The 25,436-nt window shown below is 30.4% G+C and overlaps 1 protein-coding gene across 9 annotated transcripts in view; it reads right to left on the bottom strand.

Moving 5' to 3' along the window:
- Positions 1 to 25,436, bottom strand: part of LOC145295954 (multiple PDZ domain protein-like) — a 548,951-nt gene that overhangs the window by 128,891 nt on the left and 394,624 nt on the right. For all 9 annotated transcript variants that reach the window (XR_013869923.1, XR_013869924.1, XR_013869925.1 and 6 more), the window contains one exon: positions 17,571 to 17,640. Coding sequence is in view for 3 of the 9 variants with exons in the window: in XM_080141856.1 (XP_079997982.1) it covers positions 17,571 to 17,640 (70 nt within the window). In the remaining 6 variants the exon portion in view is untranslated. The remainder of the gene's footprint in view (positions 1 to 17,570; positions 17,641 to 25,436) is intronic.

Here is a 25,436-nt window from a genome sequence, read left to right as displayed (position 1 = left end):
TCACATCTCAAGCCATATTTCTTGTCATATACATGTACACACATGTAGATATATTCACGTTCATGTACATACACCCACATTCACGTGCATACACACACACGCACACATGGGCAACGTCAGTTCCCCTTTGAAGGAAATCCACACATGTGCAAAAGACTACCGGAAACACCTATAAAAGCAAGAGAGCTAAGCTGTTTAAGCCTTTTCCGAGTTGCTTTCCGACCTAAGCGGTCAGCGGACCAGCTGCCTCCCTTTCGGGGTGTGCATGCCCGCACACCTCACCCCACCTACTACTGTGTGGGGCAAGAGCTAACAGACAGTACGTACACTTTATACGCTTTCTCTCTCCATGAACTGGATTGACTTTCTCACTCTTTTTTCCCTTTTGCTTTGGTCCATCTACCAGACAAGTTCGTGTTCACAGCTAGTGGCCTGAAGACATTTCCACGTGGACAAGTACCAACATGTGCGCGCAGCTTTACTGATGTCAACCTTCTATCTTTTTCTTTGTCTACACGCTGGACTGCCATTTCTTGTGCCACTACATTACTCACTCCTCTTTCCACGTGCGGACATGAACACGAGTTACACCTAAAACGTTCATTTTTCAACAGAAAATAAATGACATGTTTATTTTATCTAGCAATTGAGTTTTGTTTCCTTCTTTCCATTCGTTTCATTATTTTCTTTTGTGGCGAGTTAGGATATTTATATCCTGGCCCGCAACAATTCTAATTTTGACGTAGATTATTTCTCATTTTGAAACTGATTAATTTTTTACTTAAAAATAAGTCCATTTTGAAGTTGATTATTATCATTTTGAACTTGAAATGATATAGACATAAGTTCTAGTATTACACATTTTCTTCAGGAGACATAACAATGATGCAAAATTTGTTTAGTGAATTAATTTTACCTGTCCTAGTATATATCTATATATATCTATATATCTATATATCTATATATATATATATATATATATATATAAAAATGTAACTCTTGGTTCTTTCGCAATTAATAGTCTAAAAAACCACTGGACGGATGGTTTCCACATTTTGGTATAATATGTTTACTATATCCATGTGTGTTTTTATATATTTCTTTTTAATTATAACATTATACTTAATTTTACTATGATAAATAGGTGTTTTTCTTTGTACCGATAGGCTATTTTTTTTATTTAGGGACAATCATTTATTACCGTTTCCTGTCACGTGACCAGTGTTACAATTTAGCGGTTTTCCTGCTAGATCTGGAGATTTCGTTTGCAATTTAGCGGGGAATTCTAGAAAATCTGGAGATATTTTGCACCCACACACCCGCAATTTTAGATTAAAAAATAAAGAAAAGCGCTTGAAAATACTTTAAAACATAAAATGAACTCATTCATGTAAGTAAAAAAAGTAGCATTTATTGCCTTTGGTAACAATTATTTATTGATTATTTGTTTTGTTTTTCACCTTTTTTCGGCTAACCATTCTTAAATCTCGCTATAAAATCGATTTTTCCAAGTACATTTTAGGTGGGGGTGGGGGGCATTCCAACCTCCGAAGTTATGTTTAAAATACGATCTAAGCAACCCTGCTTTATTTAGAAGTATTTAGTCGAAAATTGTAAAAAGCAAGAAACAGCAAAAAATAAATTAAAAAAAACTTATACCAATACAGTAGAATTTAATTATCTACCAACCTAAATACTTTTAATATGCTAAAACAAAGTTTTTTTGTTTTTTATTTTTCTAATTTCAAAATATGTTGCACCATTATTGTGATGTTTAATTTGCAGTATATTTCAATTTAACTTTTATTATAAAAAGTTTGAGTTTATGATTTGTTTCCTGCAAAAAAAAAATACCCTCTCTGAAAAAAAAAAACAGGCAAAACTAGCTGATAAAAATGTAAGCCTTCTGGGGAGCTAACCGCTTCAATATAATTCCAGAAACATATAGTGAGAAATACAGAACATTTTATATATTGAATATACTATATTTATAATTTTTTTATGGTAGGGAGTTAAAATATGGAGTTGGGGGGGGGGGAATTAGCGATTTTTGAAAATTTCAGATGATAAAAGTTAAAAATCTAGCGATTTTCTGGACATTTCTTTCTCCTGATCTCGCGGGTTTTTTTTAAATCTCAGTTGCCAACATTGCATCACTAAAAAAACACTACAGGCTTAATGTAAACAGAATGTGTTTACAATATCGGTAAATTTTCAATGGGTTTAATTACATGATTATTGATAATGTAACCATGTGATTGAAATTTAATTTAAATTAACCACACGTGGTCGCTTTCCTATCAAATATTCATCGAAAAATGGTAGGTACACACAAAATGAATGCCGACGCTCAAAGTGTATAAACATTTTGACTCCCCCCTTTACTTAAAAATTCGCCAAAAATCAGGAAATTAATCAATTTTAATGAAAATTGCAGTATTTTTCAAATAATCATCGCAGAATATAATGAACTAATTATTTTTACTTAACTCTTAGTGAAAATGTTTTATTTTGTTTAAACAAAAAATACCTTTACTAAAGTTATGGTTTTCAGTAGTAAATAAAAAACGCAAAAATTTATTTTTGCTTTTTTTATATAAATAAAGCATCGTAATTTGTAAAAATAAAAAATAATTTTTACAGTAACATTAGGAAAAAAGCCCCTAAAGTCCGTATTAATGAATTCGATATAACTCGAAGAAAAATGAATTCTCACATACTATTCAGGAAATTAAAGATTCAATTAGATTCCTATTTCAGTCACCTAAATTATTTAGGGTGAAATGAGTTTAGGAATTTATAGCTAAACCTATTTTTTTTTTTTTTTTGCTTAAAAAAAATAGCATTAATACAGTAAGTTAGGTAAAATTTGCATAGAATGCTCTGCTTTACAGTTGTAAAAATGGAACGGAAATTTGAATTTCGTTCCCTTTTAAATTCGGTACATTTTTACATTACGTCCAACTCATCGTTCACATTCGACACATCAACTTTTATAGCTTTTTGGGTATTCTGGCAAGGTTAGGGGTGTCTATTCCGAAAGCCGTTCTTAACATGGGTAGATTGGTAGGTGTGTCAGAAATTTTGTGAAAAATAGTGAATAATTCCACCTCGTCTTTCCAAGCTTATAACTCCTCGAAAAATGTAACTCAAGCCCTAATTTTTTTTCCAATTAAAGGAGCAAGGACCAAGGTTTCATTAAAAAAAACAAAAAAAAAAAAACATTTGAAAAAAAAAAAGGTTTTAACTTCGGACTTTACAGGTAAATTTCTAAAAATCACTACTTATTTTTTTGTTTTAAACTTGAATATATTATTTATTGACCTTTTCTCTTCAATTTGTGATATATAACACTTTGGTGAATAAATCGTTTACTTTTTAATAGACATTTCAAAATGGGAGGCGTGAATTATTCTACCCCCTGTCTTTCCAAGCTTATAACTACTCGAAAAATGTAATTCAAGCCCTAATTTTTTTTCAATCAAAAGGAGCAAGGACCAAGGTTTCATTAAAAAAAAAACCAAAAAAAAACCAGGTAAATTTCTAAAAAACACTACTTTTTTTGTTTTAAATTTGAATATATTACTTATTGACCTTTTCTCTTCAATTTGTGATATATAAAACTTTGGTGAGTAAATTAATTATTTACTTTTTACTAGACACTTGAAAATGGTGGGGGCGTGAATTAAAAAAAAAACGTTTGTCTAAAATATTATATTCGGTTTATTGGAAAGAACATAAAATTTCACAGTGACCCTGAAAATATCGTAAAAATAGAATCAATAGAAAAATTTTGATAGATTTTTAAAGTTTAAAAATTGAAAAATATTGAGTTCGTAAAATTCATTAGTTTAAAAAAAAAAATATTTCTATTACTTTTAAAACAACTTTATTAGTTTATTTTGGAAGTATAATCCATAAAGAAAATAAACAACCCACTTTTAAAAGAGAAATTATGAGATTTTTATATTTTATTCGCAGTTTCGTGATAAGGGTGTCAAAAATTCTGATACATATACTAGATTGCAGTGTTTATTCGTTGTAAACATACCCTACAACCTATAAATGTCGACATTTCCAATGTGAATGGTAAGCTGGACTTATGTAAAAAATAACAAAAAGATATACCAAATTGACTTTTTCGTTTAAAAATGGAATTATTTCCCTTTCGTTATTAACTTTTTTATTTTTTAATTTTTTTTTTAATAAATATTTTGTGTTTTATATACATAAAGTACAATTGTTTAATGTTACTGTTTTGATTATATTCGTTGGGGGGGCACAATTAAAAAATTAAGAAAGATTAAAACGAAGCAAAATTTAAGTTTCCGTTCCATTTTTACAACAACCGTAAAACAGCGCATACTCAGCAAGTTTTATCGTAATTTATAAGCATAATATTGAAACACTAAATCAACATTTTATTTATTTTTTTGCATAATTAATGATGGAAGTATTTTTCTGTTTATTTTCTTAACATCTGTTAAAAAAAAAAATAATTTGTACATTCTCTTGAAAAAAAGAATCAAACTTTTCTCTACTTTCACATGTGTTCCATTTTAACAAACAGCAACGCGTGGTTGGGTACAGCTAGTGTGTATATATATATATATATATGATTAAACATGTTGCTATTTCTATGAGGGGAGGGCGGCATGTATTTCTCAACAGTATAACCAGAGTAGATGAGACTTTTTCAAAATTTCTTTGGACTATGGAAAAAAACACTGAATTTCAAGATAAACAAAGTTTTTTCTTTTTAAAACCTTCTGTTCAGATTCAAGTCTTCAACAAGATGCACCTGAAGAAAGTTTGAGGTTATATTGGCTGAAGCATTTTGAGAATAACATCCAAGATGAAAATAGAAGTTCAAATAATACAAACTAATAATCTTTATCTAAAAATCCCCAAACTTAGTACATCAATTGTATCAACTAAGATGCCTAAAAAAAACAAACAAATGGGGGGGGGGGCACATTCTGCAAAGAGCTTGGAAAAATAAGTCTTCAACTTAGAGCTCATATCAAATTCTTCAGTTATATCTTTCTAAGATCACTGATGCATAGCAATATGTTTATTGGGAAGCTGCCTCTCACAAAACAATTTGTATGAAGGGCAAACATTTCAAAGAAAACAGATATGATCTTAAAAATAATCCAAAAATAAGGCTGTCAGCCTCAACAAATAAAATTGTAGTGCAAGTTCTGACATATGCTTAAGAAGATTGTATTAATTTAATGTGAAGTAATAGTTTCAGTACTTTTAAACACCAACATTTCCATAAGTCTTTTAAGGAAGATTAAAGTTGATGAATGAATTCATTGTTGGAGAGAATACATGAATTTATCAATATGATCCCTGGAGCCATATCCAATCAAAATAGTTGCTTGATAGTTTGGCTGGACCACTCAGATGCAGGTTACCGAGTTTGACAAGATACACCTGAAGAAGGCCGGAGGTTACATTAACCAAGACGTTGTGAAAATAAAACTTAAGTTGATAACAGCAGTCTAAAGAATCCAAATATGAATAATCAATCATCTTCTCAAAAATTCAGAAACAGAAACAACATATATATTTAATAAACACTTATTTTTATTCTGTGTTCATTTGATATAAAACAGAAAAAACAAGAACTAAAAATATGTGGACTTGATGCAAATTAGAATATTTATATATTTCAAAAAAAGCTTATCTATAAAATAATTTTAAGATGTTTTTGTATGACCTCCAGAAAGAGAAAAATATCATTAGACAAAAGTGATTAAATCAGTAAAAATTATATTCATATAAAACAAAAAGATTGCTTTTGAAATGAAAAAAAAAAAAAAAAAAAAAAAAAATGATCAAGTTTCATTTGAATTCCACAGAAAATACAATAACAAGTAAAAATAGATTTTAATTGAGTTGTAATAAAATTGGGTTAATATTTTCTCTGAAAAAAATCCATATGTTCAAAATTTAATTAGATTCCAATAATATGTAAAGATAAAGCATACGATCATATTTTGTGATTCATACAGAAGACATTTAAAAAAAAATCAATAAAAACATTACATGCACTAAAATGCACATTATACATATATATATACATGCACACATAATGTGTGTGTACATATACACACAAATTCTGGCCCATTTGACAATAGTAAGAGTTCATTAATGGGCCAGGAGACCAGATTCAATATCCAGTTGAGTCATACCAAATATTTAAAAACTGGTACCTGATACCTCCTTGCTTAAACATTCACTCAGCAACATAAGGAAGGGATCAAGGGTAAGTGGAGTAATTCTGTGAAAGGAGTGGCATCTTCCACTACACTTTGGTGTTGTAGCTAATGGAAAAGGAACCTTAAGGTTGCCTTCGACTATAGTTGATCATTTCACTTTTTTATATATCTTATACTAAATATGAGTTAATCAACGTTTGTTTTTTAATAGCTTTTCCTATGTACTTAATTACAAAGTACATGCTGAAATATACCTTAGATCGGTGATAAAGTTATGTCTGAAAAAAAGATCTCCTTTAGTTTTTATAATATCTTATAATCAACTCACCCATACCTCTTTGCTATCTATATATTTATCTTCCTCCCTCTCACTATGTTGATTCAACCACTCTCTAATATTTCTCAATGTCTCTGTGTACACTTAAAGAAAGAGTGATTCTTTTTTAATTTACACACCACAAACATGCATGTAAATTAGATGGTAAAATAATAATTCTCTTTACTTTTATATAATTTGACGGGAACTCGTAATAAGGTTATACTACGAATGAGGCTACACAACATATATTCAGTAGACAGACAACGCCCATGCGTATAATGCCCACATGTATCAGAATGCAAGCGGATGTGATATGGACGAAGAACACCACCCAATTCCCATCGCATCAGGCAGGTCTTTCTTCCCCTACACCAACTAACATCTCAAGGACAAAGAATGCGCAATAAAATAAGAGAGGTCAACTTTCGAGGCAAAACCAAGCCACATGGTGACGAGACTTGGAGAAATAGTTGAAGATTTTACAGGTCTCCTGTTAAAACATGAAAAAACTAATCATCTAACCCATAGCGCCATAAAAACGACCCACAGTGATCAACTAGATGTCACAGTGTGCCCAAGTCAATTGAATGAAAAATAATTGCAATGGAAAAGGGAGAAGCAGCTTACAAATTTTTCCAACATAGAAGAAAAGGGCTGATCACCAAAAGGAAAATGAAGCATGAATGCGAACAAGGATATATCTAACGAGACATATGTAAATGGAAATGAGCATGGCAGCTCGTGGAATTCTCAATGTAGCCGAGTGAAGGGCTGACTACCAAAAGGAGAACAATGCTTGGAAACAAGCATGTATATATATATATATATATATATATATATATATATATATATATATATATATACATACACACACACACACACACTTTCAATTAGTTTTTACATAAGCAGTAATGTATTGCTACACAGTCATAAGCATGTTTTTGGTTTTCTAGTATTTACTAACTAGAGACCTCTTCAAGCAACTATGCTTATATTTAAAAGCAAAATCAGAATCATTAATTTCACTTTTAAATATAAGCGTAGTTACCTGAAAAGGTCTATTTGCAAAATACTAGAAGATCGAAACATGCTCATGATTGTGTAGCAACACATTATTGCTTATGTAAAAAAAAAAATGAAAGTATACCTTGCTTTACTTCGGTATTGAGCACTCTTGTATTAACCTTGTTATATTTCACTGGTTACTTTACCTCCGGAAAATAGCAACCTCAAATTATATATATATATATTTCTGTGGAAATATGATTTTTTTTCAATTATATTTCACCTTTTTTATACTAATTATTAATTAATTTATGAAGCTCAATGTAATTACAGAGCATATAACAAACAAATGACAAAAGTCCATGTCTCAAATTTCATGATATTGACCATCTTACAATTTATTCCTTTAATTACATTGACATTACAAATCTTGACAGCAACTGTTTTGTTGCACAAAATCATTCATTTAATTATTATAGCAATCGATGAATCTGTTCTGTTCTTAACACCTCAGAAGAAATAGCAACTATCAATCCAGCAAAAGAAAATAAAAATCTGAAAATTAGAAGTTGCAAATATTTTATCTTTTATTATGCCATTTTGAATTTTCAAGTAAAGTTACTAGAATTTAAATTTCCATATTAATAAATTGTATTAATTTTGATATACGTTACTACAAAAAATATTTTATTTAATATTTTATTAATTTATTATTTATAATTAATCTAAATATATTCATTTAAATATTAATAATTGTAATATATGTAACATATGTCTATACATTTAATTTTATACAAAACTAATTACAAAATATATGTATTTTATTTCTGGTAATAACAATTGCTGATTTGATCTAGATTTTATATCAATATAGAATTCAATTGTATCAATATTTTAATGAAATTTATTATTACATAAACTATAATTCTTTATTTTTATTTAATTATTTTTCATTAAGCTTACCTTAATAAACAATTTCCCTTTGTAATATTTTATCGTAATTTGTTTTAAATCAGTTAAAGGTTGATAATTCAATTTCTACTTTAAATGAGTTATTTCCCTTAATACAACCTAGCTTATTAAAAATTTTTATTGTATTGATAAATAATATATTTATCTAGTTTTATTGTTATTTTATAATATATCATTTATTTATTAATTCAATTTGTATTTTAATTGATTATATTATTTAAATTAACATTTAAAACATTTCAATATAAATTAATCTATAATTATGTGCTGTTATTTATCAATAATCTGAGTTAAATTATTTTTTTTTTATTTACATAGGAGTCACCACTTATCAAGGCCGATAGGCCACTCAAGGATAAGGGCTAAAGAATGTACAGCAGTCAAAAGGACAATATAGTAATCGATAGTAATGGAAGTTCGGTAAATTTGTTAACTTAAGTGGAACGGCTCATCAGAAACTTGTTCACATTTGACTTGAAGACAACCATATTATAGACAGCTGGAAAGCAGGAAAACGGAAGACAATTCCACAGGCGTGCAGTTCTAAGAAAGAAGCTTTGATCATGGAATCTACGTTTAGGTTTAGGCACAGATAAAGACTGAAGGGAATTATTGATAGTGTTTTCAGCTAGACGAGTGTTTCTTGTGAAAGTTTGGTGAGGGGGGGGACCATAGATTGAAGCTCAGTCGAACACTTTCCATGAAAATAACAATAAAGCAAAGACAAACTCGCAACATCTCTTCTGTGAGATAGAGGTTGCAGTGAAGAGAAAAGGACATCTCCCACCAGGCCACAAAGTCTATTTTGAACCCTATCAAGGCAGGACAAGTCTTTTCTAGCAGCTCCTGCCCATATGTGGCAACAGTATTCCATACTTGGACGTATCTGGCTCTTATATAGATAGAGAATTGCATCAGCAGTGAGATATCTACTGGATCGATAGAAGGATCCAACCATTTTTCCAGCGGCCTTGGCAACAGATTTGATGTACGTATTCCATTTAAGATCAGGAGTAACGGTCAAGCCCAGAAGCCTGTCAAAACTTGAGGCCCCCCCCCCCAAGACGAGAGCCATTCAGTTTAATTGATGCCAGATGGGGATTAGAACGTTGATGTAAAGATAGAAGCTTGGTTTAAGATGCATTAAAAGTAACCAGCCACTCCTTTCCCCATTGTACAACGTGATCAAGATCAGAGGAGAGAGAATCGGAGAGAACTTGGTTGTTTACTATCTTAAATGTGCTACCATAGATGGTAGTGTCAGCAAAAATGTCTACGAATGATGTAAGGATGTGATTTGGAAGATCATTAATGTAGATCAGGAAAAGATTTGGGCCCAGGATGGACCCCTGAGGGACTCCAGCATTAATACTGTGAGCTTCTGATTTTTGCCCATCAACTACTACTCTTATGAACCTATCAGAGAGAAATGATTTAATAATTGAGAAGACATTTCCAGCTATACCATAGCTGGAGATCTTGTGAAGTAAACCTTTATGCCATACCCTATCAAAGGCTTTTGATATGTTAAGAGCAATTGCCCTAGAAAGGTTGCCTCTGTCGAGAGATTCACTAATCCTATGAGATATAACTGTAAGCACATCTGCTGTAGATCTAGCAGAACGGAATTATTATATTCAAATCAACGATTAGCTGGTATGTCTATTAGTTATCCTTCCATAATTATATTCTCTTTATACTAATCTATTGAATTTAAATATATCCCACTCCATATTATTTTTAATTGTATTCTAATGTATTAAAATTAGATCACATAATTTATTTAAAATTTTAATTATAGATATATTCATGACATTATAAGAGGGAATCAAGCCACCAATGGACTCTGCCATATAGCGAAATACAGGATGAACCTTTAAGGAAATATATTAAAGTGTGAGCCAAGACATATACGAAAATATATGTGCCCCCGCAGGAAGCACATGGAATACAAAAGGGAAAGTTGACCAAAGGATATCAAACGCAAAGGACTTGGTTTGTCACTATGCTAAGAGAAGTGATTTAATGAAAAGGACAATTAGTGAGATTATCTCTCGGTTCAATTCCACAGGAAAGGGGAGAAATATACAAATCAGAAGTGGATTATATTGGATGGTGTCATTGTACATTGAATCGTTGCAAATCTTCAAAGGAAAAATGAAACTACTCTTGAACATTTTATTTGTTTGGATAATAGCTGTTTCCTCAGCTAAGTATTTTATATTCACCCTCACCCGTTTCCCTGACCCATTTCATCCCTATTGAGTTGCTGAGTTAAATATTCTTTTTGGATATTTATATTTTAATGTTTTCATGCTTCGACTCAATCGTTTAACATGATATAGAAAAAATACATTTATTTTGCTGATCTTTCTTCTTTCATTCAACTCCTCTTTGACTCGTTGGGTGTTGTCTGTACATCCTTTTGAGATCATTAATTCTAATTAGAATATTGGATATATGGATATATATATATATATATATATATATATATATATATATATATATAATTCTCGGGGTTATGTTCTGTCATTTTTAATTTCACTTGCTTTTGCTAAACGTGTGACACACCAACTTATTTCATGATGATTACTGATCACGGATCTATCTCATGTCATAGTGGTTGTGCATTTCATGACCGATAGACAATTACTTTTTTTTTTTTTTTTACTAATGTGATACATGATATTCCTTAAATGGAATAACCGTTCAAAAGGCATCGCCGTGACATGGGAATGATGATCTGGAATGTACCATAACAATAAGAAAAATAATAACATAGAATTAAAGAAACTTATTACATTCAGTTATGCACTAAAATGTCTTAATAGGTATACTACAGTTTATGAACTTTTATTTTTAAAATCATAGAATAAATAGTGGTAGTTGTTGTGATCTAACAGGTCATGTGTGCATCTACTATATAAATAAGTAGGAAAGGTGAAGAAAAGCATAATCAAAAACAAAAACTCATATATTGTATTTATGAAAAGAATTTCTCAAAGAACAGAAAAAAATAGAAAAGCTGAGCATGTGGAGTCCCCGTCTATGAGTGAAAAATTTACTTTCACCATGATTAATATTTGTGCACAATTTTATAAAATACAAAGAGTGGTTATTGAGAAAAATGCAAGCAAATGAACGGATGAACGATTTGGGGACAATTTTACCCCTACAATGATCTCTAGGGGGCGGGGACAACCAGAGTTATCCCGGAAAATCTGTTCTAGCAAAAATTTACTTTCACCATGACTAATGTTTGTGCAAAATTAAAAAAAACAAAACAAGGTGTGGTTATTAAAAAAAGTGCAAACAAATAAATGGACGAACGGGAGTGAATTACTAGGTCCAAATTTCTCTTTTATCGAGGGACCAATAATATGAAATGGCATTAATTACAAGCTAACCCAAACTGAATAGGGAAAGTTACTTTATGTAGAAAACAACATATTGACTCTCGTATGAACAGGACACTGGGTGCATATGATATTTTATAAATTCAAGAAAAAATTTGCACATTATAATAAGCAAAGCAGTCCACACTTACACTTTTGATAATAAGTTAATGGCTTATTATTGCAAGACTAAATTCATACATTATTGAACAAACAATGTTAGCCAATGTCTCAAGAATTTTTTAAAAGGGTTCCAACAACTTAAAGAGAAGTTGATGAATATAGATAAATTTTATTCTTTTTTTCCGAGTAATTATGCAGTAAGCAATACTATATATCTTATACAAATAGGTTAATGAATACAGATGAATTTTATTCATTCTTCAAAGTAATTATGCAGTGAGCAGTACTGTTATATATTATGTTATAGGTTTTAAAAATAAATTATTTGGTGTCCTAATCATAGGAAAGTGAACCTTAATGGATTAAAGAAAAGAAGCAAGATTATTTTTAACATCTTTTAGTATTTTTTTGTTGTTGTTTTACATAAAATGTCAAAAAGTTTCTTTGAGATCTTCAATACCTATTTAGAAACTTAATTTCAAAATATAAATAATAACTTAATTAGAACACTATTCCCACCACCATTTTTATTGTGCCTTATTTGGCTGCAGGTGTTCCCCAATCTTTGGACAAAAAAACAACCTTAAAAGGTGTATTATAATAATTTTGTAAAAAAAACATTTATCTCATTTGCAAGAATAATAAATTAATTACTTAACCTAGAAAGGATTTCTCAGATTCTTTGGATTACTGTCCTCATTTTCGGAACGTTTTGGTTGATGCAATCACCAACATTCAAGAGTATCATATCAAATTCGATAATCTACACTGAATTTCAAATGGAACCTCTAATTTAATCCATGAGAATATCATGATCTCCTTCTGCCAGCTATGACTGGGTAGTAATTGGATTTTAAGTATCGCTGGCACTAAGGATTGAACCTCCAAACTTCAGAAGATTGTAGCTTAAAACTGAATTTACTAAGTACTTTATCCACTAATCCATAGATCCTTGCAATTTTTATCTAAATTTTCTGCTATCTTGTGACAGCAATATCTTCAATAGTTTGAACATGCAACTAGTCATCCAGTGGAAGAATTTGTAATGCAATCCCCCTTATCTCTCTCTATTGGTGAACAGCTGAGCACCTGGCCAATAACCATCAACAAAATGACCAGTTTTGAACAGTGGAATCACAATTGGTAGCAATCTTGTGCGACCTTTCTAAAGGACACCATGTATGAACTATCATGGTTTAGAATGTAGTCCAGGCCAGGGAAGAAGCCGACTTAAACTGACCAGGTTAAAAAACATGTAAACTTTACATGCAGATTTTAAAATGCTACCATGAACTGAATAAATCTTTGTTTTTTTTTTTAATTAAAACGGTATAATGCCAAAGGCAAGCCACTTCCTCCTAAGAAACTGTTCCATGCTTGGCGTGTTATATATTGGAACCCTATGCCATTAAGTTAACTGGTATGGCTTGTGATGAGAATAAAATTAGTACATATCAAGCTAACCTGGCGGAAAATTGAAATATACACAGCTACACGTAGCGTGACAAAACGAGGGGGTTAGCTCTCTAAACAAAATGTGCTAGAAATGCATGGGAATGATATGACATCAATATATTCAAGAACAGAAATTTTCTAGTCAGTCCTTCATTGGGAGCGATATAGACAAGATGCGCTGGACAATGTAGCAATATAAATCAATATTGCCTTGATGTCTGCCCGTTCACGTCTCAATTACCATCCTCAAGATTAAGTCAGAAAAACAAGTAATTAGATATTGTTCTCATTTCCCATAAGTAAACTGTCCCTCTTTCTCTGAATAAAACCTTTGAAGGCACAGCTAATCTTCAGTATATTTCCATGCACAAATAGATTCATTTTAAGTTAAACAGATCAATAACCATGAGAGAATCACGGCCAGTCATGAACGACAAAAGACAACTATGAAAGAAAGATCAGCACAAAAACACCCAATGCAACATATGTATAAAAGGATTTTTATTTATTTGATTTAGTTAATTAATCACTAGTGAGAACACGCTTGTGCAAAATACACATTTATGAAAAGAGCATATGATGCTTCCTCCCACTTGAAAATGTTACAGGAAGTGTACCTTGAAAAACTGACTCCTGTGAATTTTATATTCTATACATACGAAAATATAGATCAACACATAAGAAAATCTGAAATATGTTTATTTACAGGAATAATTCATAGTGAATTGGCATTTGTGCAGTTTAATATCTAAGAAAATTTAGAAAGTCATTCTTAACATGGGGAGGGTGGGAGCTTTGTTAACTCTTCCCTTGCACAAATGAAACTCTAAAATAAACACAGTTTGTTTGGGGATGTTAAACTGCACCAATACAATTATTTTTTATAAATAGAAAATAAATTTAAGAAAATAAAGAAGGAACGTTTTCATTCTTACAAATACTCAAATAAATGTTTTTAACATGCATATTTATTAAAGAAAATATGTATTTGTCGAAAAATATGAATTTTTTAAATTAGAAATTTACAATTTTTATTACGTGTTTTTATTCAAAATTTGTTTTTGCTGTATTTACAAATAATCAAATGTTTTTTTCTTTGTAAATAGAAATTAAATAAAATGAATTAAACATCATAGATTTAAAATACAAATAGGACAGATTTTCAAGTTACATCACTAAATGTGAAATGCTTTCTTAGGAAGAAATGGCATGTCTCTGCTATTATGCTCTTTCACTGTTATGACATTTTGGAAAAAAAAATGCATTTAAATCAACTGATTTTTAAACAAAAACCATTTGATTTATTTCAAAATACCTTGATACCCACACTATAAGCTGACAATGAAAAAATTAAATGACAGCAGTAAAAATAAAGTTAAAATTCAAAGAAACAACTGACAAATATAACAATAAAAATATAAACAGTAATAATCTAAATAAAAAGGTTAAAATGCAGACAAAATATAACTGTAAAATAGGGGTGCACTGCTCCCTACAAAATAACTGTTTATAAAGAAGCATAACAGAGTTTATTTTTCTTTCTTTTTTTTTTATAGAGGAAGCGAACTTTAAATTAACAATTCCATTTTCTGTATCATGAAGAAACTGACACCCAAGTAGCATTTGCAAAGTGCAAATAATACAATGAATTTCCTGAGAAAAACATTTGATATGAAAATAATTTTATGAAGTGGTCCTGTCAACTGATCATCTCTTGTTTGTGTGATTTAATCTTATTAGATTATTTTACTTGGAGATATGTAAAATCCCATGTTTACGCTGATAAACTAGACACAGAAAACCACTTTGAAAACATTTTATGGGTTATTGCTGAAATACAGCCTAATTTAATGTGTAGAATTTGTGAAAATTGGACCTCTAGATTATGCCATATATATGCAAGTTGCGGCAGTCGTGTGTCTGAAATTGTATTTAAATTATAAATGACATAAATTGTATTTAAATTATAAATGACATAAATTAATCTTTGGGATAAATCACATATTTGTATGATAAAAATATTTTTATGTTATCTTTGACTTAAATTTTGCTAATTAAAAAAAAAAAAAAAAAAAAAAAAACTTTATTCTAAGCCACTATATATATATATATATATATATATATATATATATATATATATATATATATATATACACACACACACACTAATGAAAATTGAAAAGCACATTTAATAACCAAAACACAAATATAGTACATCTGTACCGAACTATTAAAGCTAACTTAAAGATAGCGGTCAGTCACCAGTAGTTGATTAGAAAATTTTAAGATATAGATGTTCAGCTGATCCATGTAATTTATGTTAAGTGAGAAACTAGATATTTTAAACTTTAACGATCTAAAAAAATTACTTAATTATAGAAGTATAAAAGCCACTAATTTTAGATGAAGAATAAACTTAACTTTGTAATAACTAATAAAAATCAACATGTAAATAAATAAAAAGGCTATACTAAGCAACGAATTCTCAAATGAGAATTTTTTATCTGTCTCTCTAACAGACAGGGTGGGATTTTGCTGCTTGTCAGGTTAGTCAGGAGTATGCACGTCAAGGGTGCACAATTGCTATGAGTTCATTAGAGCACATTTCAATAAAATATTTGTAAAATAAGCACAATAATGTGACATTACAACGATGGGACAAAGTTTGGAGCTTGGCCAACAGTACAGCACCTATTAGATAGGAGACTCTTTTTTGGAAACATTTCTAAGAGTGAGAGACTAATGTCGGTGCATCAGCTGAGATGTGGCAATAATACTCCATGCATGGGTGAATTTTGGCTTTATATAGATATAGTATACTCTCTGGTGTGAACAATTTTCTAGCATGGCAGAAGACGCCCACCTTCTCTGCTACAGACTTGGCAATGTATTTGTTCCAATTCATGTTATGCATTTTTAGTAACAGAATATTTTTTAATCAAATTGATTCGAGGCACACCAGAATGAGCAATGATCAATAAGACATTTTTTTTTTTAAAACTTCCGGTTGAATTATAAACAAAACAATACTCACAATTATAACTACACCACTGGAGATTTTTTTATTAAAAAAAAAAAAAAAAAAAAAAAAAACAGGGAGAAGATATTTACGAAGTTTTACTTTGGAGTTTTTTTGTTTATCCCGTGATGGGCATTATGAGATTAAATTAAAATTTTATGTTTTAAAAATTTATCAAAATTTATTAATTTATTGTTGCTAAATTCAGTGTTTTACAAAAATATCTTAACAAGAATTTAAATAAATATTGGATTTGTAAGGCAAAGTTATAGTTGTGCGCATTCTTTTGTTTATGATTCAATCTGGAAGTAATAATAAAAAAAATAGTAGTGTTAAGGCAAAATATGCGCTTTTGATTTTGATAATTTTGGAATGCCTCAAGTTTATTTGATCCACACATCATCACAGATTGTCCCCTAGGGAAGGCATGCTCTGATGCCTACCCGAGAGATGCCTCGGATACTGCTCAATGATGGATCTTGAGATGGAGCAAAATGGTATGATGCTGATTTGATCCAAACTTTATATAAAAAGGTATTTTTTACAGAACAACCTAGCACAACTTAGGAAAATTCTTGAATTTTGACAACAAATTTCAGACTTATCTAAGATAAATGAGTTGATACAAATGAAAAAGGTAATTACAAACTAGATAAAAAAAATATTTATAAGTAAGCAATCGTTCTTAGAATATATACAGTTGGCAATACCTTCACTACATTCAAACATAAACAATACTCAAATAGAACCTAAATGCATTAGTTTGCCCATGTAATAGAAATACATAAAAAAAATAGCTATTAAAAAAAATAAAAACACTGCTCTCTTATACACAATTTTCCAATAGTAAATTGTCTACAAAATTTATTTGAAATTGTTCTTTTCATTGAGTGTTCGAGTATCTACATCAAGACTCGGGAATCTCCATAATTACTGAAACTATTTAGTGACGTATTCTGAATAAGTACCAAAACACACACACAAGTCATAAAAAATAAAATAAAACTCCTAAAATCTCAAGCAATACATGAAGAAAAAAGTAAATGACTTACTTAAAGAATATCCATATTCATCACAGGCTTGACTTTCTAAATTTTCATCTTTATCACTCATCTTTGGCTCCTGCATAAAGTGAACAGAATATAGTTTTAAAAAATTAAGAGAAACAAAAAAGAAAAATCTGAGTTTGCAATGAAACATCAATTGAACATTTTCCATACATCTTTAATGAACTATAAATTTTTCCTAATGCCTTTTCAATTTTTCATGAAAACATTCAAACCAATAAAAATGCACAAGATGCTTTGATTCATGAAATAGAATATTGCTTACAAAAGCAGAGATCAGTACACCCCCAAATTAGATTTACTTGGTAATAATAGGTTTATTGCCTAAGTAAATGCTTAACAGTAAGAGAAAGTAGATTTCAGAATGGATCTAATAGAAACAAAATTATAAATTAGTTACACATTCATAATAAAAAAATCTGCAATGACTTTATTAAATTTAAACAATATCAACTAAAAATTGCTTTTTTTAATATTTCACTGTAAAACATGCCATTAAAATAGATAGGATATATTTAAATAACTAAAACCTTATTTAATTAAAATAGAATCTTAATACACACAAAAAAAAAAATTATTTTTTAAACCATCATATGTATGTGAACACTAAATCTTCCAAAATTGATTTTATTATTTTAGTTTACTTAATGTCTACTGATGATTAATAGAAGTGAAAAGAATAATTCTATATTTCATACTGAGGCAGCAGATGGAAAAATAAATTCATTTAACCGGATTCACTTTTCAAAAAGATATAAAAAATAAACTTATTTTATCCATTCAGAAAAAAAAAAAAAAAATGTCAAAAAAAAAAAAAATAAAAATAAAAAAATAAAAAGAAAACATTTCATATTCATGAAAAAAAATTCCCAGCTGCACATTCATAATTTGAATACGGAGAATCTTTATAATATTTAAGTAGTAAATTTATAGAATCACTCCAAACAGGTGTTTTTGTTAGTGTTAGAAATTGTTATCAGGACAATAAAAACCCTGCAAAATCAACCAAACAAAACACAATATGAAAATGGGAGTGATTTTATAAAATTACCAACCAATAATCTTTTTTACAGTATAAACATCTGAATAGGAAAATAAATAAATAAAAAAAATAAAAAAATGTGACATCCAACCGTAAGTGAATAATAAAGATAAAAAATGGGATCTATTAAAATAAAAACTTGATATTCAAATAAAAAGAAATAAGAATGTCTCAAAAATGCAAATGGAGGTGTCAAACATTTTGGGACTGGTGATCAGTCATTCCACATAAATTTTGTGAGATAATTCAAGCAAAAGGAAAAAAAAATTTTTGAAACAAAGGTGCAAATATTGTTATCAAAATTATCATAATAAAAATTCGTGCTGAAAAAATAAAAGAAAATAACATGATTTATAATTATTTTTGGTACTGATGCATTTGAGCAGTCCCAAATTTCTGGCTTCAGAAAATTTAGGTCATGAGATATTTTGTACATGGTGTAATCTCAAAAAAAAAAAAAAAAAACAATCTCGTCTGAAATTACCAGCTACTATCTTTATCAATAGATCTTATAAAAAAACAATATGGTCACACAGAGAGTAAAACATTTGATATGTTATTACCAGTCATACAAGTTAAATATTTTTTTCAGATTCTAATACAATTACCGATTCTGGTTTAAATTCTTGATTATGATGCAATAACCGATTCTGATCCTCTTTTTGAATGTTTAGCTATAGAGTTTTTTTTGTTTTTTTTAATTTTTACTTTTTTGATTCCTGTAAAAATCTATGTAATATATGCATATATTTTCGCAAAGGTAAAAATACACTCATTGGGGATTTAGTTTTAGTGGTACTTAAAATCAATAAATATTTATCCTTTTATCATTAGTACCAACAATCATAAATTAAGTTTAAAAACAATTAAAAAATTTGTTTTTGTCATGGAAAATAACCAAATTTTTCTGATTCCAATACTTCAAAAAGTTCTGATTTTTCAATACCTGATTCAAATTAATTGACCAAACACTAGTTATTTCAGGATTTCATCATGTGAATCTATAGATATAAAAGCGAAAATGTGCATGTGTATGTATGTATGCATGTGCACTCTTTGTGTATGTCCACAAAAGGTTTTTTTCTGGGGGCTGCTCGCTCAGCTCCCTCATTCTTAAAACTTTTTTTATCACGTCTATATCATAATATCAACTAGTTAACAACGGGGGTCGCCTGTCTATTTAATTTGTTCAACTTTGAAATGTTAAATGTTCCATATTTTTCGATCACCACGTGTTGCTTTCGTTTTTTAGCATAATAAAAAAAAAAAGTGAAACTTGATTCAATTGGTCAATGTCAGCTTCACCGTCATATCAGACAATTGCTTTATTACTCCCCCCCAATAATAAATGGAGGAGCCACTTTTCCTTCCTTTCTTCCTCCCCTAAAAAAAAAACAATCATTAAAAACTGTCCCGCACTAAAAATATTCACTGCTGAATAGCCATTGCTTATGTTGTCGCGATGACCTCATTAAGAGGACACCTGTCAATCTAACCTCTTTGACTTGACTCACTTTTTAATCACTCTTACATGGCCAATGTCGCTGGAGTACAGGTGTTCAGCCTCAGCCTATTGGCCTCAAGGCTCCGGGTTCGAGCCTACCTGCTACAACCCCCCCTTTTTCCCATTTTTATAATCGCTATCGTTAAGTTTCCTTTTTGTTCTGATTTACCCCCCCCCCCAACACAGACATCTCCAAACACCTCGCAACGTCGGGTACCCCCCCGCTAGTATATAAATATAAAAGTGAAAATGTGTGTGTATGTATATATGTAAACGTTTTGTGTATGTCTGCAAAAGGCTTTTGGAGGGGGAGCGCTTGGTCATCTCCCTCATTCTTAAAACTTTTTATATCACGCCTAAATCATAATATCTACGAGTTAACAATGGGGGTCGCCTGTCTATTTAATTTGCTCGACTTTGAAAAACTAAATATTCCACATTTTTGGATCGCTGCGTGTTGCTTTCGTTTTTCGGTATAAAAAAGTGAAACTTGATTTGAATAGACACCTCCCCGCCCCACGGCCGGTGGTCTCCAGAAAGCGATGTAAACATTTAGTCCATGTCGGCTTTTCACTGTCATATCAGATAGTTGTTTTAATTTCGAGACACTCCCCTAATAAACGGGGGAGTTGCTTTTCCTTCCCCAAAGTTCGGTAAAAACTGTTTCACACAAAATCTTAACTGCTGAACAACCATTGCTTACGTCATGTTTCAAGGTCAAACATCAAGCGACTTAACTTTCTCGCACTTGTAAATTTCAGTTTAAAAATGTTAACTTAACATGCTTATCAATTCCTCTCCCCTCGTGGCTTTTTTTTCCCCTTTCATTTCCACCTTTGCGTTAAGGCTTCAGGGTTCAAGCCTACCTTCCTACTGAAACTTTTTTTTTCTTTTACACCTCTGAGCACCCAGCCATGTTTTGATCTACCCCCCCCCCCACAACAACACACCTCCAAACACCCGGGCAACACCAGGTACTCCCGCTAGTCTATATATATAAAAGCGAAAATGTGTGTGTGTGTGTGTATGCATGTATGTTCGTTTTTTGTGTATGTCCGCAAAAGGCTTTTTTCTGGGTGATTCTATTCTTAAAACTTTTATATGCTGTCTAAATGATAATATCTACGAGTTAACAATGGCGGTCGCCTATTTAATTAGCCTGACTTTGAAACGCTAAATATTCCACATTTTTGGATCACCACGTGTTGCTTTCGCTTTTCGGTATAAAAAAAGCGAAACCGGATTCGATCGGCTGGACAAACTCTAAACAACTATCCCACAGTAAAAGGATTTGACCTCATTAAAAACTGCGGAAAAGTGTGATGTTTGTCACTTTTTAATCGGTCTTACATTGCTACTGCCACCGTAGCACAGGTGTTCAGGCTTAGCCTATTATCCTCAAGGCTCCAGCTCGAGCCTACCTGCCACTAAGCCCCCCCCCCCACCCCATTTTTTTTTTTCATTTTAAAAATCGCTGTATTTTTGGTTGTATTTTTTAACAAGTTTAACATTATTTTTTATATTTAAAGTTTCCTTTTTGTTCTGCTTTATAAAAACACACACACCTACAAACACTTGGGCAACGCCGCGTGTTGCTTTCACTTTTCAGTATAAAAACAACAAAACTGGATTCGAACCGGGGTAAACAAATTCAAAACAACTATCCTGCAGTAATACGATTTGACCATTAAAAAGTGCGGAATAGTGTGATGTTTGACATTCACTTTTTAATCACTCTTACATTGCTATTGTCGTCGTAGAGCAGGTGTTCAGGCTTAGTCTATTGGCCTCAAGGCTCCGGCTTCGAGCCTACCTGCCACAAAGGCCACCTCTTATTTTTTTTCCCCATTTTTAAAATCGCTGTTTTTTATAGTTTTTTTTTATATTTAAACAGGGTTAAGTTTCCTTTTTGTTCTGTTTTATCCCCCCCCCCCAAACACGCACACCTGCAAACACTCGGGCAATGCCGGGTACCCGCACTAGTTAAGTTATAAATATGACTATACAAAACGAATTGAACTGGTTTGTTTTTTCATTTGTATTGTGTAGAAACACGAAGTTATTTTGAAGTTAATTTATTAAAAAATGATTTTAATAAATTCAGTTACATTTAATTAAAGATAAGTTTTAAATTGCTCATTGAAAAAAATATTTTTTCTATTTTTTTAATAAATTTATTTATGAAAACTTTGCTGATCTTTTTAAAATGTGCCTTCCATTTTTTGACAATCTTTACTAAATCTTTTATTTTGTTTAATTTATCCAATTATACAATCTATTTCTAAAAATAGTGCTTGGCAATTACAGATGAGATTACATTTTTGGAGATTACATCGTCTACAAAAATATCATGTGACCTAAATTTTCCAATTTGGGACTGCTTAAATATATAGCACCCTTTTGACTAATTATTTTAAAATATATTCTTGGCAAATATCAGATCATTCCATACGTTTAGTCCCGATTTTAATTCTTTGCAACTTAAATGGATATAAACTAAAAGTGGGTAAAATTTATGAGATTACTTAAAATATTTTTATAATATCCACAGTTTTTGGATACAAGCTATTTTTCATAAAATTATCCACGCAAAAAATAATTTTAAACAAAAAAAAATGTATTTTTTTGTGTACTAAATTATTCACAACACACCAACTGTTAATTTCTTAACAATCTTCATATAAGTATTTGCTTTGTCTTCGCTATATCAAAATAACCATTCTTTTGATTTAATTCTGAAAAACATTGTATACAAGGTATTATTTTACTTATAGTTGAGGAGGGGGTAATTGGGGGTTCATACCTTTCCCAACAGTATAATTACATAATTGATAACAATATGATGGCATAACAGATTCCATAGGTTGTGAAGGTATCCATTGGATTAATAATGCACTGACCAAGAAGTGACCAACAAGATTATGTCTATCTTTTATAGATTTGTTCAAATTAAATTAAATATTTTAGCATATATATATATATATATATATATATATATATATATAATCACATTTATTTAAAATAAATACAAAACCCTCGTACTTAAAATAGAACCATTTAAAATAAATAGAAATTAAAAAATGCAAAATCCCTATAAAAAAATTGCAAAAACCATATTTAAAAAAAAACATCTTTTAAAAAAAATGCAAAAAAGATACCTTTAAAAAAAAGTGCCAAATTCCTATTAAAAAAAAAAAAAAAAAAAAAAAGTCTGATTTTTATTTCTTTCAAACAGTGTTAACGAATGAAGATCATGGAATGTGGAGAAAATATTGGGAATAATATTTACCCCCACTGAAGAAGGTAGTGGATGCTGTTTTTTCATTTATTTATGCCTTTGGGAGCAAGATTATACAAAAACTAATTAACAGATCGACACAAAACTTTTCACAAAGGACAAATGAGTAAACTCTGGTATGGATAAAAAAAAATTTGATCTAAGTGAGAATATGTTTCATTTTCATAAGATATTTTTAAGGATTTTTAATGATTGCTTATGGAAGAATGCATGGATAATAATGCGGGGGTGGGGGAGAAGAAAACGAAAAATACACATTTAAAAAAAAAAAAAAAAAAAAAAAAACTTTAATTCTCCCCAAATAAGGCACATGAGTCGATTAGGAGCCAGATTTATAAGTGCAGGATTGAGCAGCGAGATGTTTGTTTACATTATATTCAAGTGTCTACATGTCAAGGAAACATGGAGCAGGGAGAGAATTCCAAAAACTAGCAGTTTGAGGAAAGAACCGGTTAGAGTAGAAATTCCTCTTGCATCTGCAGACCTCCACAATAAACGGATGAGATTTAATTGATTGTCAGGTTTGTTAGGTGTATTTTATGTCGAGGGGGCACATGTTTCAGCAAATTCTATTGCAGTACTTGAAAAATGAGCACAGGTACTGGCAATGGGATATAAGTTAGAACTTGGCTGATAGTGCAGGACCTATTAGATTTGAGGCTTTTTCTTGACCGTGACTAAGAATGAGAGACTAGTGGTTAATGCACCAACCAAGATGTGACAACAATATTTTATGCATGAGCGAATGCAACTATATAGATATATTGGATACTGGCAGGTGTCAGAAGGTTTTTAGAAAGAGCCAACTTTCTTTATAGCAGCATTGGCAATATTTTCTATGTATTTGTTCCAATTCATGTTACCTGTGAATGTTAGGCAGAATGTGAATGTTGGAGTGCTATCAGCCATGGCAATTGGTAGTTTATAATTTAAAAGAAAAAGAGCTTTGTCATACTAACATTAAATGTTACCATCCATTTATGTCCACATGCAACTATGGACTGAAAGTAATTCTCTAAGAATTTAGTCATTGCCTTAGATATGTGTGTATTCACTTGACTTGCATATTGGAAGTAGAGCATCATCTGTTATTAATTTATAATGGGTAAAAGGTATTAGCAAAGAATTAAAAACATAAAACAATGATGAGTGATGTTGAAAAGAAGTCCCAATTTTAGACAGTGATGGTGGTGATAGACTTTTGTGGGTGAGTAAAAATTATGACTTCCTTTATGTTTGAGAGAGTCAGTTATGTGGGATAAAATGTAGGAAACTATGAAATCGAATAAAGCTAACTGATACTTTCTGAAAATATGCATCAACCATATAGGAATTATATATAACTCTTTGTATTTAATAGCCTATAAGTTTATTAATATAAAGATGATTAAACCAAATACAGTAATTAAACATCAAAACAGCTCAGCACAAAAGAAGCATTGTCTAAATCACAAATAAATAGTGCTCTATACTCAGAAGATGGAAAACCTAAGGATAAAAACTAAAATATGATATAAAAATATAGACAACCGATTTACAATCCAATCTACGATATTATATATGGCTAACCGGATGGAATGACAACCCATTGCTTGCATATTGTGCAAGTATGAAACAACCATAATGGTGTGAACTTCAATTTTTATTTACTATATATAATTTTATACTTTTTAACACAACACAAATTTTCAACCAATAGCAGAGTCCAAGATCAAAGAGAAAGGGTGATACAAAGATCCTGCTCTTCCCTGTCAGATTTTGGATGGAATATGCTGGTTTATAGTGGCTTGCTATTGAACATCGTATTTTGAGGTATTACATAGAGCAGATTCCAAAAATCATTTAAAATATTTGGAGTTCATCAATCACTATTTGTAAACATTCTTTATAAAAATTTATAAAAATTCAGTAGATCGTTAAATTATATATTATTATACTAGAGACACTAGTGTTTCATACTTTTACAATCATCGGTGTAGAAAGTGACAATTGCTATTGATCAAGAGA

Source organism: Euprymna scolopes, chromosome 16 (assembly GCF_053919585.1).
Source record: "Euprymna scolopes isolate OS-2025 chromosome 16, ASM5391958v1, whole genome shotgun sequence".
Classification (NCBI taxonomy): domain Eukaryota; kingdom Metazoa; phylum Mollusca; class Cephalopoda; order Sepiida; family Sepiolidae; genus Euprymna; species Euprymna scolopes.
The sequence above is the reverse complement of the archived record's forward strand: the minus strand, read 5'-3'. Positions and strand labels throughout refer to the sequence as shown.